Raw genomic sequence first — 18705 nt, 5'->3', positions numbered from 1 at the left:
AAACACGATATTTCCCCATTTCTCATTTTATTTATTTTTTTATACAGAAAAGTGTTCTAAAATTAAAGCAAAGATTGTTATATTTATATAACATATGCACTATTGTGACACTACCATGAAGTAGTGTTTGTGTATATAAAATAATAACACCATGCATTTAGTTCTCTCTGGAAAAACTTTGCTAAAAGATTTACTGACAGAACATGCCATTAATGTTAGATACTACATTCTCAGTATTTGGTTTTTTAAAATCATTTTATTAATCTCGTTTTGAAAAGACTTGGTTTAATCTTTTACAAGCGTCCGCCTTAAGCATACACTACTAGTTTCTTGTTACTGGAGAAGTATCGTGTATTTAGCACAGCGCAGGGCGTTCAAAACAACTCAACAGCACGCGACGACACAGACATAGCTGTAATCTGTCAAAAACCGAATCTCAGGCGATTCGAAAGAATAGCCAACACAGAACAGCTGTTACATGAAACGGAACATTCTCGATGAAAATGTTACAAAGTAACATTCCACTTTCTAATGTAAATATTTCTTTTAGTTCATATACAATGTCTTACCGACTGCACCGGTGCTGAGGACTGCTTTCCAGACGATTTATAGTCCGGCAAACTCATGATCTTCCGCTGAAACTTCTGTTCTTCAGGCAGATAGCAGCAGCTCAGGCTGTGAATCAGGTGTGTGAGAAACTGTACAAGACCCACCCATTACACACACACACACACACACACGGCACTGCTGCCTTCTCTTAAAAAAATGGTTAAAACACTGAAAATGGTTCTTAAACCGTTTAATTCAACAGTCCACTGACAAAAAGGGCTTTAAACGCTGTTTGTTTTAGACATGTACCATTGTAGTACGATGTAAATACCATTGTATACAAGTATAGTAATCACTCAGCACTTTTACAGGAAGGTTTGCTTCAGGTTAAGAGTAGCCATTAAACAGAACGCAACTCAAGACCTCTAGAGCAGTGGCTCTCTAAAGGGACAATGACTTCAAATAATTAACATTAAAAGCATAAAAAAATTAAATCAAGATTTCTTTAATTTAACTTCATTTTAAAAGTGCCATTTCCAAACTTAAAACCGCTCTAAAACATTCAATCCGATAGAAATTGTGGTTGAATATAAATATGTAATGTATATATATATATGTCTCATTAATTCTTAGTCAGAAAATACCATACAGCTGGGAAGGTCACGAGGCCTTTGAATATTGTGCAATGAGGGGCTATGGAGTCAAATATATAAAATCACTCAATGCAACATTATATTTAAGTCCCCCCCCCCATAATGTCACGATTTCATTACAATTAAACACTCTGCTTTATAAATGAAGTAGATCAATAAAAGTTGTTTTAAGCAGCGGTCACATCTGACATTGTCGAAGCGTCTACCGTTAACATGACCTACAGGATGACATTGACTTCCAACTGCATTCTGCTGCTCACGGTTATGTTTAACATCTTCAGGTAGATCACTCTCAAATGTGTTAAAAGCTACTAAAACTTCCATGTACTGCAATCATAACGTCTTTAAAACAGCATTGCTCATTTGAAGTGAATGAAAACACGATATTTCCCCATTTCTCATTTTATTTATTTTTTTATACAGAAAAGTGTAAGTCTTCCATCGATGACCTGGAAGAGACAAAAACATCTTGTTAGAAAAAAAAGCAACAAAAAAAAAAAGCATCAAAGACAAAACTAGTCAGCAAGGAAAAACCCTTCTCAGACAAATGCCTCTACATCTTCAATCTAAGAGGACACGTGATCTCTGAGGAACTGAAGTCAGACGCACAGAACGTGAGCCTGAGCCAGAATCCTCAGAGACGGGCCTCGATCCGACTCGTCATCGTATCATCACTGAAGGGAACGTGGAGGTCAGTTTGGGGTTTTTAGGTCTTACCCCTTTATGGGGTTGACACTGGGGCTCCCTGTGGCATGACTGGGGCCTCGGGCTTGGCCGCCTTCTGTTCGGACACCGGGGTGGTGGGCAGGACCTCGTCTTTGGGCTCCACGATGCTGACGTGGTCAGGCAGGGGCTTCTTGGGGCCGATCTTGCCGCTGGGATCCCAGGGAAGCATGATTTTCACCTTGATTCCAAGCACACCTACATGAAGACAATCACAGGGACACATTACAAAAAACTAGATAAGACAAGAACTAGTCAGCAAGATAAAAAAAATTTTTTAAAAACCCTTCTCAGACAAATGCCTCTATATCTTCAATCTAAGAGGACACGTGATCTCTGAGGAACTGAAGTCTGACGCACAGAACGTGAGCCTGAGCCAGAATCCTCAGAGACGGGCCTCGATCCGACTCGTCATCGTATCATCACTGAAGGGAACGTGGAGGTCAGCTGACCGACAGAATCACAAGGATATATTAACGGTGACTAGAAATCAGTATAACACCATCCCACGAGTTTCCCCCACACGTTTGAAAGCATGCATTCAGAAGCTTCTCAGACTAACGCATTTATACCATCACACTGCTCTGAGGAGCCAGAACTGGACTCTTCCGAAACAATCCAACTCTGGTTCAGTATATAATCACTGAAGGGAAGATCTATATGCTTCTGAAATTAAATTTGGAACAATGGTTAGTTACTCAATATGTTAAGACAACTGAGGTGTCATGCTAAACCGTATAGTTTTATAAGGCAACAGGTTTGCACATTAAAATCCAAGTATTTGAGATGATACACATTTCTGTTCCCAGACTTTCTGATTTGATTTCAATTTGAGTCACAAGCGCTCGATTCAATATAAACTCATAGAAAAAGGTTTGTTTCAACTATGTTCCCATCTTACTGCAATAGTGATTAAAATCAGTGCGTAAAATAAAAGGTTTTCAATCTTTTAGATGCCAAAGACAACAAATATTTAAAATCTAATTATAAAAATCTGTATTTTTTTTTACATTTTTTACACTAATACACTTTGCTCAAGATTTGACAAATGAAAATCCATAGTGCTCATGAATATTACGTCTAAAATAATTAGTTTTATTAAGTTATGCTGTTGTTTTCTATTTATAGTACAGTAACACTAACTCTTTATTTAATCAATTTTTTTTAGTTTCTCTAAACATTTTCACAGACCCCCTTGCAAAATAATGCAATAATTTACTCAATATTTGACAAACTCCTGAATATCTGAAATCATTTTTAAACATTTTTGTTTAACTTGCATTTTATTCTACTCGTATTGTACTGTAATACACTGTATTCTCATTTAATAAATTTTTTTTTTTTACAGTTTCTCTTAACATTTCCCCCATTAAAATGCAACAATTTGCTTAAGATCTGACAAATATAGTTCATATGAATATTGTCTAAAATGATTAATATTTAGAAAATACGTAGTTTGAGTAATTAAATTTTTCCTACTTGTATTACTGTACTCATTTGAATCCATTTTTATAATTTCCCACACTTTTTCTCTTTAACATTTCCACAGGCCCCCTAATAAACTGTGAAGTGACAATTTGCTAAAGATCCGACACAAATTAAACTTCCAGAGAACCATCAGTCCATTTAATCTTACTCACCCTGTCGGAGCAGTACGTGGCGGACAGCAGTGTCGACGTAATAGTTAACTGGGTCTCCGCTGTGGATCATCAGGCCATCCACGAACTTCATGGATTTGGCTCTCTGACCTCTCAGTTTACCAGAAACAACCACCTCACAACCCTTGGCCCCGCTCTCCATGATGAAGCGCAGAACACCGTAGCAGGCCCTGAGAAGAACAAGCATGACATCCAAATCAAAAAGGCACAGGAAAAAGAAAAGAAAAATAATCTGGATTCCAAAGAAAACGCGCTGCCTGCGTTCCGTGTATCAGCTCCGATACTGCCATTTGTGCAAAATTGTGCACTCATGATTTTTTCTAGAGTAACTTTTGCTGCTGAATTATCCACTAACCTAGTTTACAACAATATTTTTGTCATAAATTATGAATATACATTTTCATTTGCTATGTTTCTTTAAAATGAAGTTTAAAGAAGATTTAAACCATATTTAGTAGAATAGATTGTGTTGAAAGCAATTTTGCTCGTAAGCAATTTTTCAAAAACGCTTTAGAAAACTGATTCGGGCCGAATAGCAAAACAAACTTGTAGCCAATCAGCAGTGGAGAGAGCGTTCAGTCTGAGCCGAGCGACAGAAACAAGAGATGGCGGATAAAACAAGAAAAAGGAAACCGTCTGCGGAACAACCGAAGGCTTAAGGCAAAAAGTAGGACCCGTGTAAATATCGGATCAGCTTTCCAGCGCTGGAGAGAACTCAAGGAGCAGAAGGCCTGCGATCGGACGCCGAGGTTGCTTTGTTTCTTCTCGATGGGTGAGTAACACCGTGTCTGCGCTGCAACCGCTAAAGTCTGTCTAGTACACTGGACGCGACAATGCGACCATTGAAAATCATTTGAAATGCGTCAATACGTCATGAATAGAAAGCAGCAGCAGTTTTCTGTCGGGGATTTGTCGTGTCGTGCCGCATCCAGTGTAGACCATAGATATTTAAATATATCTATGGTGTAGACAGCATAACTGATTATAATGAGTTCTATAGTATTTTGTCGCGCCGTGCCACTCGCGTCCGGTGTAGACACGATGTATCATTGGTTTTGCTTTGTTTCACAGAACTAATCGTTTCCTGGGTTGTGTACGTATGTGTGGGGCGGAGCTATCAAAATAGGGGCGAGACCCTTTTGGGGTAGGGGCGTGTTTGTTTTGGTGATTTCAAATGTCAACATTGGCTACCAGAAATCACTTACCCCACCTTTAACACACAAAAGAGTGATGACCAGGTCAACAAACATTTAAGTATAGAAAATCTACACTGATTTAAAAAAAAAAAAACTGTGTCAGTAACGTATCGGCAGATACTCGGAACTTCTGGTATAGGATCGATTCTGGAAAAATGGTATTGGTGCATCCCGAGTTAACCCATGTCAATGGTTTAAATGCACGTTAAACATGTAAAGTAATGGAAATACACTGAAATGCGTGTAAGCAGTGCACACCTGGTGGCTAGGATGATGATTTCTGTTCTTGTTGGCGTGACACGGACCTCCACACCGGAGTACCCATCCTCGGCCAGCTCTCGGGTCAGAAACTCATTCAGCTCGGCTTTGAAGATGCCATCCGACACAAACTGATAGATAAACATTAAAGCGATTAAGGTCTTCTGATGCAGAAATAAAACGTGAGTTTTATATGAACAGTAACATCTTGCTTGCAATATTAAATGCCACAAATGTCAATCAAAAATGACACTATATGCAGAGTAACACATGTACAAACGCTTATATAGTTAACAATATATTAGGGATGTAACAGTATGAACATTTCTTATCACGATTATAGTGACCAAAATGATCACGGTTATCAGTATTATCACGGTATTGTTAAAATGTGCTGGAGATGTTCAAAAAGTACAGACACAAATCGTTTTACATTTAAAATCAACAAATAAAATTTTATTTTTAGTTTGCATAACTACAATAAAAATGATCGCAAAATACACCCATTTGGTCGCACACTGGAGCCCTGTGCAGTACGGTATTTATTTATCCTCAGTTGTTCAAATCGCGGTAATCGAATACGGTTATAGTGATAATTAAAATATTAAACGGTAATACTAACCGTGGGGTATTTTATCACGATTTATCGTCAAGCGGGTAATCGTTACATCCCTACAATATATAGTCCATAGTGTCAATTTCCAGCAGTCATACTAACGCCAGCATAAACTACTTAAATATCACTTCTGTATTGTATTATATATATATTTGAACCGCTCAAATACGAAAGTCCGCTGAGCTTCATCTGCCATGTTTCACTTCAGATTCAGTGCCGGCAGCATCCGACTCAATCCATCCATACATCCTTATTAAATCCTCATCTGAACCGCTTCGACTATAGTTAAGTAACATAGTAATCATGTGCCTCTCTTATTTTGCACTCCTGTGCTTTCCTTACACAACTTTGAAATGAGATTCGTACCAACCTTTCTCTTCTTAGAGATTTGCACCGCCATCTTGACGGAGGCCGCGGACAGGAAAGGAATTGGCAGCGTAGCGGAAGTGCGTTTATGGTAACGAATCACTTCCGTATGACTGTGTGTGTGGTGATGGGAACTGTAGTTCTCCCATCACATGCTGTAGTTCATCACATCGCCGTCCTTCAAACTAGTGTTTTAATTGGATATGTTTTATTTCCAGCAGTCATACTAACGCCAGCATAAACTACTTAAATATCACTTCTGTATTGTATTATATATATATTTGAACCGCTCAAATACGAAAGTCCGCTGAGCTTCATCTGCCATGTTTCACTTCAGATTCAGTGCCGGCAGCATCCGACTCAATCCATCCATACATCCTTATTAAATCCTCATCTGAACCGCTTCGACTATAGTTAAGTAACATAGTAATCATGTGCCTCTCTTATTTTGCACTCCTGTGCTTTCCTTACACAACTTTGAAATGAGATTCGCACCAACCTTTCTCTTCTTAGAGATTTGCACCGCCATCTTGACGGAGGCCGCGGACAGAAAAGGAATTGGCAGCGTAGCGGAAGTGCGTTTATGGTAACGAATAACTTCCGTATGACTGTGTGTGTGTGGTGATGGGAACTGTAGTTCTCCCATCACATGCTGTAGTTCATCACATCGCCGTCCTTCAAACAAGTGTTTTAATTGGATATGTTTTCAATGTTTCGTAACAAATGTTTTAATAGGATACATAGATAGGCTAAACGTGTGTGTTTGCATGAAGTTATTAAGGTAAGATCAATAGCCTGTGATGAAATATGATTTTCTTTATTATTTATCGGCCCAAGTAACTCTAAAAACTACATTAAAACACATTATATATATATAAAAAACTATTTTCTAGCTTTAATACAAAACAAACTCATTCTATAGAATACAAAGTGAACAAAATCATGCTCTGTGGATATGCAAGTCAACAATACAATAAATAAATAAAAACAAACAGTAAGTGGATAATAGAAAAAAAGATATAATACAGTAAATATTATATTGTGATACTCTGTGAGCTAGTTTTAAAGAAATGTACAGCTTAAATTTTCATACAGCTTTCTTCATCTTTTTGAGTCCTAAGGTATATGAGACAAATGAACATTTAATTTTTTTTTAAACACATTATATATATATAAAAAACTATTTTCTAGCTTTAATACAAAACAAACTCATTCTATAGAATACAAAGTGAACAAAATCATGCTCTGTGGATATGCAAGTCAACAATACAATAAATAAATAAAAACAAACAGTAAGTGGATAATAGAAAAAAAGATATAATACAGTAAATATTATATTGTGATACTCTGTGAGCTAGTTTTAAAGAAATGTACAGCTTAAATTTTCATACAGCTTTCTTCATCTTTTTGAGTCCTAAGGTATATGAGACAAATGAACATTTAATTTTTTTTTTTATTATGATAAACATACAGTATGTATAACACATATCACAAGTGTAGTCTTAGCACATTAGAACAATGTAAAAATACACATTGGAACTATTTAATACAATTGCAGGGGCAATTCAACCCAAGTAAGGTTAGGTTTTACGGCGAACAAATGAATTGCTCATCCAATGGACACAAAAGTCTTGGGCTTTGAAAATCCTCCTTCCGGCTGTTTTTACCTATCTTGGTGTCATTAACAGCATAAACTCCAACAGAGCCAGCATAAAACCCCACATACACAAAAAAATAATCAGAAACAGTTAGTGTAGAGGGGTTGCCCTTGGGTGTTATTACAACCTTGTAAGCTTGACTACCAGAGATTCTGTAAATATTTTCCCCACTCCTGGTTTCCCAGACATATATGTCTCCAGTTGCAGTACTCACAAGCTAGTTGCCATCTCCAGAGACAGTCATAGACTCCACAGTACCTTGGTGAAGGAAGCGGCCTTTCACTTTGCCACTTGATACCCCCAACTTCCAAACAAGTTCGGATCCATCTGAAGAGTAACAACTTTCTCCATGAGATCCCACAGCCACCATCTCCACCCTCTTTCCAGATTTCGGTGCCAATGCTGAAGCTGTAATGAGATCCATGTACCAAATAAGAACACTTACACTTGTTTTTGGTGCCAGGTAAGTAGCCCCACATTTCAGAAGTTTAATAGCTTGACAGTTTGCAGTGTCCAGACTCAACACACACTGGCCAGAGGCACAATTCCAGACCAGCAGAAACGGGCAGTTGCACAGTAAAGCAAGGATGAAGTGTGAGTTTTGATCCATTATGGCTTGCTTAAATGTTTTGCCTCTTGGGGGATTGATGAATTGGTCAAGTACATCAATTTGATGAATGTCAATAAGTTGCATTTGTTGCTTTTTACATATTAGGAGAACGTTGTCTCCTTTGTAGTCTGTGTTTAACACCTTGTTGTGCAGTGGTTCTCACAAATCAGAACTGGTTCTGTTATAATCTCAAGATTCCAAGCAAACGCGTTTCCTGCTTGATCTACACATGTAATCATCCCGTCACCCTCAGAGAGAATCATATCAATTAATGGCATTTCTTTTGGACAAGTAAAGGTGGCTAGAAGTTGGCCATTGGACCAGTCAAATATTGTCACAGAACTTTCATTCTGTCCACAGTAAATTATATCACCTTCCTCAGAACATGACACACAGGTTATCTCATAAGTGCAGTGCAGTTCGGAATTTTCCTCCCCATCAACAAATACGCTAACAATGTTTTGTCCTTTCCACCACACAAATAGTTTGTCAGTAGACAACAAGATACCCTCAAGAAAGGTGTTTTCCCTGTTTTGGGTTTGAATTTCTTGAGGCTGTGTGCTAACCCCTGCTTCCCACAAGACAAGTTTACCATAATGGGTGCTCAGAAGGAATGTGTTTCCCGAGCTACTGACACATGTGAACTGCAGATTAGAGGACTGGGTTAGTTTGAAGCCTTCAAATATACCTCCATTACAAACCCAAGCGGTTCCATTTTCCAGTACAACCACCACAGTGCCACAGGATGAACCAGCTGACTGTATGATCCGGGAAGCTGTCGACTCTTGCAGTATACAGTTGGTATAAGGGCCTGAAGGAACTGGAGGCAACACAGTATACACTCGATTTTTTGGGATTATACATTTAGACCATGGCAAATTAACACATTCTTCCAATGCAGGAAAAACATTCAGATAAGGAAGGAGTTTGGAGTACTGTTGACAGATCGGCAGGGTTGTTCCTCAGTAGACAAGCTGAAGATCTCAAGATGATGTGGAGTAGCTGAAGTTCCCCGGGAAACACCAACTGAGATGTCCTCTCAAGCCACAGAAAGAGTTCGTCAGCCAGTTCTGCCTGCAGCATTGCCTGAAGGTATTCTTGAAAAATCATTTGGTTGCCAAGCTCCTCAATTCTCCCACTTTTCAACAAATGGAAAGGGAGTATGTGGAGTTTCCTCAAATTGGGATGTGTTCTTGCTGATGGACTCTTGGCAGTAGAGAAGTAGAAAGGAGGAGAAAAGATGCAAGGTTGACTTGGTACTTGTCTGTCAATGTTAAAGTTCTGTGGGACATCTGAAGAGCTTGGCATTTTCATGTCTTCATTGATGATCAAAGGCTTTGCTGTGCCATTTGCCACTGAAATAGTGTGACAGCACATGATGTGTCTTCTGACATGTTTCCTGTGAGCACAGGTACCTCTTACATACTGTACAACCAAAGGGAAGTGTTTGCTGACCCAGAAAAGAGTTTGGGTACCTAAAATGTTCCTCAGCACTAGAAACCCCCTCAAGTCTGAAAGAAGACTATTCACAGAAACTTCAGGATCCCTCACTGTGAGCGGTACGCCATCGCCTGGTGGAAGGAAAGATGCAAGAACTTCATCATCACAAGAAAGAACATCAGTCAGCTCAGTTGCGGTCATGCCGTACCTGGCCAAAGCAAGATAGCTTAAAGCTTTGGAGACTACAGCTTTCCCATGCTTCTTCTCCAGATGATCAAACATCAGAACAATGTTATTATGGGCCTCTTGGATCAAAGAGTTCTCCGTAATCTCAAACTCTGACTTCCAATGGATTGCCTGTCTATAAAGGAGTTGCACATGTAGTGGGAAAGGGCATTTCTTAAACGCCTGATTCACATACATCTGTTGGCCTGAGGTGATCTTTCTGTTGGACTCCTGAAGAAGTGTTGTCAGTAGCTGGCTGCAGCTTTTATTTTCTACTTCTTGCAACTCCCAGAACACAGATGAATCTGGGTAATACATCTTCAGAGTAGCAAGAAGGGTAGGCCTGTTTACATTGATTGAAATGATAAGCTTTACATTTGGAGCTAATGATTCGGGAAGTAATGTCAAGTCGAGTTGTCCATCAGTCTTTGGCAGTTGGTCAAGACCATCTATGATGAGCCCCAAAGGATTCTTGGATGGTGATCTTGCGGTCAGGGAGACTTTGTGTTGGTGGCCTAGATCCCAAACTATTGGCCAAAACAACCACAGTGTTTTATACGCCATAAACTGTCTACTGACATGCTTTTAGAAAGCAGTATAGAAATAATGTTAACAAGAAAAGATCAATACTAACCCAGTCAGTCTTTTGTCATTTGCACAATTAAAAATGCATGATGTTTAGATAATGAGACAGTAGGAGGGCCTGTCACATGCTCAATGTTCCAATGAAAGAAATAACCATTATTTATTCATGTTTATGGATTAAAACACAATTGATTGTGGGAAAAATAATTTGTTATTGTCAGCTGGAAGCAACACAACTATAATATTCTTCAGAATTAGATTGTTTCCAAGCTGATCAAATGCTTTACATACTGACAGAAGATGATGAAAAAAGAATGATGGACGTTTGCTCACTCTGAACTCAACTCCATATGTGCATCTGCAGTATTCCCTCAGTTTGGGCAAAACTCTCTGCCTTAGTAACCTCGTCTCAACCACAGATTCTGCAACAGAGTTTACATGAGTCAACTTTTACTCATTGTTTTCTAGTCCAGATTTTTTTTTTTATTTCAGTCAAGACCACTCTGCTTGATTAAGATTATTATAGAGGTCCTGAGTCTGACATTATTTTGGTGACAGACTTTGCTCTGAAGGGTTCAGATTCGCAGAATTAGATTGTTTCCAAGCTGATCAAATGCTTTACATACTGACAGAAGATGATGAAAAAAGAATGATGGACGTTTGCTCACTCTGAACTCAACTCCATATGTGCATCTGCAGTATTCCCTCAGTTTGGGCAAAACTCTCTGCCTTAGTAACCTCGTCTCAACCACAGATTCTGCAACAGAGTTTACATGAGTCAACTTTTACTCATTGTTTTCTAGTCCAGATTTTTTTTTTATTTCAGTCAAGACCACTCTGCTTGATTAAGATTATTATAGAGGTCCTGAGTCTGACATTATTTTGGTGACAGACTTTGCTCTGAAGGGTTCAGATTCTGAGCTGTCCTCAAGCAAACCTCACTGAGGTTTGAAACCCCCGAAGCCTAATGCAATTACCAGAATTTTTGTTTAGAAATAGAACAGATATAAAATTCCATGCAGAAGTGATACAGGTCTGTAAATGAGACGACAAGATTAGCAACGATGAGCTGATAGATGATTTCCATGGACAAGACGCTCAGTGATCATGTGCCTGTATAAGGAGGAGCTGGGGATGGAGGAGGGTAAGCACATGTCTGTGCGACAGACTAATGCAAGTTTGAGTATGGATGAACTTATATCTCTTATTTAATTGTAGTGGAAGGAGTTACAATCAGCTGAGCGTCAGCTGATACTGCCTGAACTACGTTTGAGCTCCATTCGTCACTCAAACTACACAAGTTACTTTTTTTATTTTCTCATCTTACTGTGAACACGTCATTGGTGTGTTATTTCAAATGGAAAAAGTCTTAATCTTTTATGAAAATAATACCTTGCTCCACATTATTTTGCAACCCCTCCCCTCCAGACCACTTTTCACAATCCAGTAATTTCCTGATGAATCAAGTTTCAAAGGAATAGTTCACTTAAAATATTTAAATACTGTCATTTATTGATCCTCATGTCATTCCAAACCAGCATGACTATCAAATCTCATTTGCACATGCGCATATTAAATGTGCATGTGTGTTTTTTTTTGTTAATAATTCTTTATTTATGATGATTTAACCTCTAAACTACACCATCCCTTGGGATGCATTTTAGGAACATTCATAAAGACAGAACATTTCACAAATAAAACCAAATGCAACATTTCATTCATTAATAGATGTGCTGGTACTTAATTATTAAATACTGTATATAAGTAAGATTCTTAATTATATTGAAATATGTGAAAAATCTGCACTCATTACCCTGTGGCTGGAGAAAGGATGAAGGCGAGGAGGGCAACCGCATGTTTTGCCTTGCATCTCATTTCCCAGCAGGAAACTGTTCCCTGTTATTTACATGGAACTCCGGGAGAACCGCCCACTTTTTTGAAAACTGATAAAACAGTCCGATATCATCCGGCAAAAACACACTCTAGACGTTAAATGCATTTTAAAACATTCTAAACACTTCCTACAGGAAGTAGTACAAAATGTGAATTAATTTAAAAGTTATTTAAATTAAACATTAAAATAAAAAAATAAAAAATGTAATTTCAGAAAAAAAATACCAATATTAAATTTCATATTCATAAGAAAAGTTTTCTTTAAACATATTGTGAAAGGAGGTATTTAACCTTTAGATGTTCAAATGTCTTTGTCTTCAAATGTTTGTCCACTTAGAAAAAATAATATAAGCTGTATTTTGTTTTTACGACTACCTATGTAATAGGTTTGCATGTTTTGCAGCTATTTTACTAAAATGTGGGGCTGAATATAGTTATAAATATAAATTTTCTATGAAAATAAACACTAAACATTAAATAAATACAACTTATAAAATAAAGAAATAAAATATTTGAAGTTGCAATTTATGTATTCACATCTGGTTACGTCAGAAAACAGAAACAAACTAAACAGAAGCACTTTCCCCAATTTTATTATTTAACATTTGTACACAATAAATACAAATAATTTTACAGCTAATAATATGCAGAAAGAATATTTTTCACCTGTTCTCTGATATTGTCACTGCAGCAACAGTCAATTGTTGTTATTCCATCTGTTTTTTGTCTAGCAGCTCGGAATCACCTTCAAATTTTAATAAATGCATATAAAATCACTTTAGAAATAACAACTAGAATATGCAGCTAATGCTATTGAAGAAGCTCCAAAGAGTTGAAACTGGCCAAGAAAACTGGGAGCGCAATTTAAAAAAAAAAGCAAATTAAAATATCAAAATTTGCGTTCGTTTTTGACACAATGGGCTTTAACCTCTAACCATAAACTTCAAAACAAGTTTGATAACATTCAAAAGATCTCAATGAGATCAACAAGAAAATAGCTTGTGACAGAGGAAAATAGAAACAAAGGGAAGATACTCAAACATCTTCCGCTCGGATTAAAAAAACTCGTTTTTTCCCCTCCCACGTCTCGCACACGTACTTTTGGTGATGACCCTGTTCCTGCTTAACAGAACTATGGTACCATTTCACAAAATGGATTTTTAAAAATTCCTTCCACTGTCTATATTATGGAATCAACATAATAACTCTGTTCTCTTTCAAACGTTATGGGAAAACTACAATCAGTCACTCTCTAACGAGATCAAAAACACGACGCCGGGCAGCTTCATCATCCAAAAGAGGCAGCTGGGATACACAGACATTAAAAAAAAAAGTTCAAATTGAGGGGTCGAAGCACTGAAACTTCAGAAAAAGTTCAAGATATGCATGAAAATACTGTGGAAATGAATGAAAATGAAACATTAACAGGCATTGCTTATTTAAGATGAAATGTCTCTTCAACTGCAAAAAAAAACAACAACATAGCTGCCCCTTGTAGGGAGGAAATGCACTTAGGACACGATAATAGGTTTGCGTTCATTGGCAATAATTAAAATGAAAAATCCCCATGATGATCCACCTTTTCTGTGCTTGTTGGAGGGAATCTCTCCCATCACATTCATCCTAAACACTGCCATAAAAGAAACACAACACATCCGTTCAGTCCTCCGCAGTGCCGACACGTGACAATGAGAAATGCGTTAGGCTGGAAAAGCACTTTAACTGATACTTGTATATTGATCAGTATATTTCCATGATTACAGACGCAGAATATTCTCCGTCCCCGGCTCAGAGACACACGCTCTCGCACGCCTTTCTGAGGACTAAATATTAGTAATGCATACAAACACTGGTCTTCTTAATGAAAAGTTGAGAAAAAGGATATAGCTATGTAGTTAGTACTTTTATTTTTCCGGACCAACACAAGACAGAAAGAAGCTAAACCGATGAAAAAAAAAAGAAAAAAGAAGAGCGAAGTAACCAGCCTTCCTCTCTTTTTAACCCTCGTTCTCCTCTTTTTCCTCTACCGCTCTTTTTCCTTGTAGCCTTTTATGTACAGTTCCCTTTCTCCGTTATGATCTGTAATGTTTAACGTGAATATAACATTCCTATGACGACAGTAATGTACTGTGCTATTACATATGAAATATACGTAAATGGTAGGACTATTCGTGGCTGACCCCTTTTTCACATCCCAGAATTCCTAGTATTGCATGTTTGGCTCTTCAAAAGCCACTGAAGAGATGGATGTGCAAGTGTAGCCTCTTTTGAAACTCTTGCTAAACCCTTGTATTCGATTCCTTTCTGTGTTTTTAGATGCACACTTACACATCGACCATGATTTTGCAAAACTGAACAGCCATTGGGTGAATTAAAGTTTTAAACAAGTTCCCGTTGCACGATAAAGTCATTACGAATACAAGGATTAGAGTTTGGCATGAAAGCGGTTTAAGGCACCAAACAGTCTGTGACGCCAAAAGAGGTGTTTGTATTTTATGAAAAAGGGATGCCTTTGAGATGCTGTTCTCCGCCCCCTCGGGGATCTAAGGATGCTCATAGGGCATCCGTGAGGAGTGGGAGGGGTTAGAGGTCAGATAGGGCTTGTTCTCAGTCCACTAGGGCGGAGCTCTACACCAGCGTGATCTCCACCTCTTCGGTTTTCTCCACCTGTCTGCGCGCGTGCTGCTTTGGAGGAGGAGGTGCCGCCCGAACCTAGACACATAAAATAACAGGGTTTAATAGAGAACAGCTAGCCTGTATTATATTCACAAGTGAAAATGTGTAGGTCCCCCCCAAAAAAAAAGAAAAAAAAAAGATATTTATATAACGTGTATAATATCATATTTACACAATAAAAATATATAATAATAAATAGTAAATATATAATAATAAATGTATTATAAGCTATTTAAATACAAAAATTATGAACTATTTTTTTTTTTTATTATTTAAAAATGAGAAATAAGTGGGAAAAAAGTGCTCGATTGTAAAACAACACCAACAACATCATAATAAACCTTAATAATCTTAACTCGAAAATATACTTTTTTATATGAAAAATATAATTTGTTATTTTTTTGAGGATAAAATCTGGTCTGTATGTGGGATTCACGAGATTCACAAAGATAAAAATCTCTATCTATAAAATGTTACAAATATAGAAAAAATATAATAATGGAAGTTACTGTTATAAAAATAAGTTATAAAATATATATTTATCTGGACTAGTGAGTAACATCTGAAATCAAAGTAATTCAGAAAAAAAACAACATTTAGCAATCTGTGTTTTTTTGGTATATATTTCTCTAAATGTAAGCAACTGCCAGGGTTATTATAGTTAACTAAAACCATAAAAATGCATTTTTGTTACTGAAATAAAATGTTTACTGAAATAAAATAATATATATATAAACTACCGGTCAAAAGTTTGGGATCAGAGCGATTTTTTATGTTTTTTACATGAGTTTCTTCTGCTCATCAAGGCTGCATTTATTTGATCAAAAATTCAGGAATTATTATTATGATGTAAAATAATGTTTTTCTATTTTAATATACATTAAAATCTAATGTATTCCTGTGATGCGCAGCTGTATTTTCAGCATCATTCCTCCAGTCTTCAGTGTCACATGATCTTCAGAAATCAGTATAATATGCTGATTTATTATCAGTGCTGGAAACTGTTGTGCTGCTTAATATTTTTTTGGAACCTGTGATACTTTTTTTCAGGATTCTTTGATGAATAAAAAGTTAAAAAGAAGAGCATTCATTTAAAATAAAAATCTTTTCTAACAATACAGTTCAAAAGTTTGGGGTTTGGAAAAAAAACGTTTTTTTTTTTATTCTTTCTTTTTTTGAAAGAAATTAAATCTTTTATTCAGCGAGGATGTGTTAAATTGATAAGAATGATAACATAGATTTATATTATTAGAAAAGATTTATATTTTGAATAAATGCGGTTTTTTTTTACTGATCAAATAAATGCAGCCTTGATGAGCAGAAGAGACTTCTTTAAAAAATATTACAAGTCTTACTGATCCCAAACTTTGAACGGCAGTGTAAATATACATTTAAACCAAACTTATTTTATTGCAGCTAGTTGCAGAGGCAACATTTCTCATTTTCATTTAGTTTAACTTGATTTACTAAAATAACTAAAGCTAAAATTGAAATAAAATGACTAAAAACCATAGACATATTTACAAAAAACTAAAATGAATAAAAGTGAGAAAAACACACAACAAAAATATTACAACTTTTACTACAATTAAAATGAAAACTGAAAATATTAAAATAAAAACAATGATTTAAAAATGAATAAAAACTATATTAGTTATCTCAGTTTTACTAAAATAACACGAAGCAGCAAAATCTTACACATAACTTTAAAATGCAGGATGTTCACAAATCGAGTATAAAAAAGCTAATCTGTAGCGCTGTAGTGTTCACATACAGGTCTGAGTTTTCCAGAGCCGGATCCGTCTGGAGTGAGTCTCAGCGGCTGGGAGAAGCCTGGGCTCTCTGGGCTTAAGCTGGAATTGTGATCTAAACCAAATGTAAAACATTCTCAAGTTCAAACCATAGCAGACACAAATCCACAGAGTAACAGCAGGATTCATGACGGTGTCTCACTATGACCGGCGGCTTTCTGCGGGATGGGCAGTTTGTGTTCTCCGTTGACAGACGGTGAGCGGGGCAGCGAGGGAGCGCTGCTGGTCTCGGGGCTCGTGTACGGACTGCAGGGCGGCTGGTCATACAGCGGCAGAGGAGGAAGTGATGAATGAAGCCTTTGGCACGGGGACACCTGGAGACGACAACACACGTCTCCTTACCAAGCCCTGTGTAAACCTTCTGATCCTCTTCATGTCAGATAATGTTAACAAACACTAGCGTTCAAAAATTTGGGGTCAGTGAAAGAAAAGAATATTTTTATTCAGCAAGACTGCATTAAATTGATCAAAAGTAAAGACATTTAAAATGTTACAAAATAGTTCTATATCAAATAAATGCTGTTCTTTTGAACTTTCTATTCATCTAAGTATCCGGAGGAATAATGTATAATGGTTTTCAACTTAGTTTAAACTGTTTTCAACATTAATAATGTTTCTCGAGCAGCAAATCAGCATATTAGAATGATTTCTGAAGATCATGTGACACTGAAGACTGGAGGAATGATGCTGAAAATACAGCTTTGATCTCAGGAATAAATTACATTTTTAATTTATTCAGAAAACTGTTATTTTAAATTGTAATAATATTTCCCAATATTACTGTTTTGATTGCATTTTTAATCAAATAAATGCAGCCTGGGTGAGAATAAAAGCCTTCTTTCCAAAAACATTTGTAAAAATCCTACCAACCTCAAACATATAAACAGTAGTTTACTGTGTTTTATTAAATTATTGAAAACTCAATCATATTGAGGCATTTAATTGTCAAATAACTTTTATTATTTTAGGCATAACAATCAACATAATTTAGCATCATTATATGAAAAACCAGAATTAGTGTTTTAGAGAATCGTGTGATTAAAGTACACATTAAAGTACAGTTTTATTATGACTGTATTTACATGATTAGCTCCATTTTTTCCCCCTTTTTTGATGTGGCCGGATAATGTTGATTACAGGAAAGAAGCAGCCAGGCATCCGACATCAAACCCACTCACAGTAAGTGTGGACATAGAGACTCAGACTGAGTTCTGGTTGTCTTACCTGTGTGTCTGTTCCCCAGTGACAGTCTCCGTTCTCTGAGGCGGTCAGGTCCTCCACCAGCACGGACGGAAAGACGCCCACTCGACCATTAAACTCGCCCTCCCAGAAGCCGTCGTCCTCCTGGTTGTCCTTGTTGAGGATGCGGATGATGGCTCCCTCAGGGAATGACAGCTCGTCATCCGTCTGACCCTCGTAGTCATACATGGCCTTGACAAAACTCACTGGGAGAGACGAAGAAGGAAAGAAAGAGTTTATTAATACAGCTCGGTCAGGTTAGACGGCATACTGGATTTAATGCAGGTACAAGCGAGGCTGTGAGTGATAGACTTGCAGTCTTTACAATGGCACGCACTGTTTAAAGGTCTGAGATCAAGTCATTTTCACAACTTGCAGCTTTCAAAAGTGTTTTATGAATGAATGAATGATGCATTTATATAGCGCTTTAATGTGTGTGCTGTACACCCCCGGGGGGGGGGGCTCTCCTCAACCAAACCAGAATTAGTATTTTATGGAGTTTTTGTCTGCGAAAAGTTTGGGGTCTGTAAGATTTAATTAGAAATGTAA

The 18705-nt window shown here is 37.1% G+C and overlaps 2 protein-coding genes and 1 pseudogene across 3 annotated transcripts in view; all 3 read right to left on the bottom strand.

Annotated features, from left to right (window-relative positions):
* Positions 1-1041: 1041 nt before the first annotated feature.
* LOC107600794 (40S ribosomal protein S3-like) lies at positions 1042-6129 on the bottom strand. Its single transcript, XM_016292764.1, has 5 exons — positions 6024-6129; positions 5034-5168; positions 3566-3815; positions 1920-2123; positions 1042-1651 (listed from the first exon to the last, which is right to left on the bottom strand). Exons 1-4 carry the CDS (start codon positions 6051-6053, stop codon positions 1924-1926), a joined length of 615 nt encoding a protein of 204 aa, XP_016148250.1. The 5' UTR covers positions 6054-6129; the 3' UTR covers positions 1042-1651; positions 1920-1923.
* A 1477-nt stretch (positions 6130-7606) lies between these two features.
* LOC107600785 (NACHT and WD repeat domain-containing protein 2-like) lies at positions 7607-10516 on the bottom strand (annotated as a pseudogene).
* Positions 10517-14855: 4339 nt separating this feature from the next.
* LOC107600282 (F-BAR and double SH3 domains protein 2-like) overlaps positions 14856-18705 on the bottom strand; it is a 102854-nt gene continuing 99004 nt past the window's right edge. For both annotated transcript variants that reach the window (XM_016292135.1, XM_016292142.1), the window contains 4 exons: positions 18142-18362; positions 17060-17231; positions 16881-16972; positions 14856-15142 (listed from right to left, as the gene is read on the bottom strand). In XM_016292135.1, coding sequence (XP_016147621.1) covers positions 15059-15142; positions 16881-16972; positions 17060-17231; positions 18142-18362 — 569 coding nt within the window. In that variant the 3' untranslated portion in view covers positions 14856-15058. The remainder of the gene's footprint in view (positions 15143-16880; positions 16973-17059; positions 17232-18141; positions 18363-18705) is intronic.

Source organism: Sinocyclocheilus grahami, unplaced genomic scaffold (assembly GCF_001515645.1).
Source record: "Sinocyclocheilus grahami isolate Dianchi unplaced genomic scaffold, SAMN03320097.WGS_v1.1 scaffold14.1, whole genome shotgun sequence".
NCBI classification, from domain to species: Eukaryota; Metazoa; Chordata; class Actinopteri; order Cypriniformes; family Cyprinidae; genus Sinocyclocheilus; species Sinocyclocheilus grahami.
This window is presented reverse-complemented; position numbering and strand designations above follow the sequence as displayed.

What these genes read in the sequence shown, in the direction of transcription:
- LOC107600794 (XM_016292764.1), bottom strand. Translation starts at nt 6,053, where the DNA reads ATGGCGGTGCAAATCTCTAAGAAGAGAAAG. An exon ending in AAATCTCTAAGAAGAGAAAG is followed by an intron (nt 5,169 to 6,023) that starts GTTGGTACGAAT and finishes TTTATCTATCAG; the next exon opens with TTTGTGTCGGATGGCATCTT. An exon ending in TCATCCTAGCCACCAGGTGT is followed by an intron (nt 3,816 to 5,033) that starts GCACTGCTTACA and finishes TTTGGAATCCAG; the next exon opens with ATTATTTTTCTTTTCTTTTT.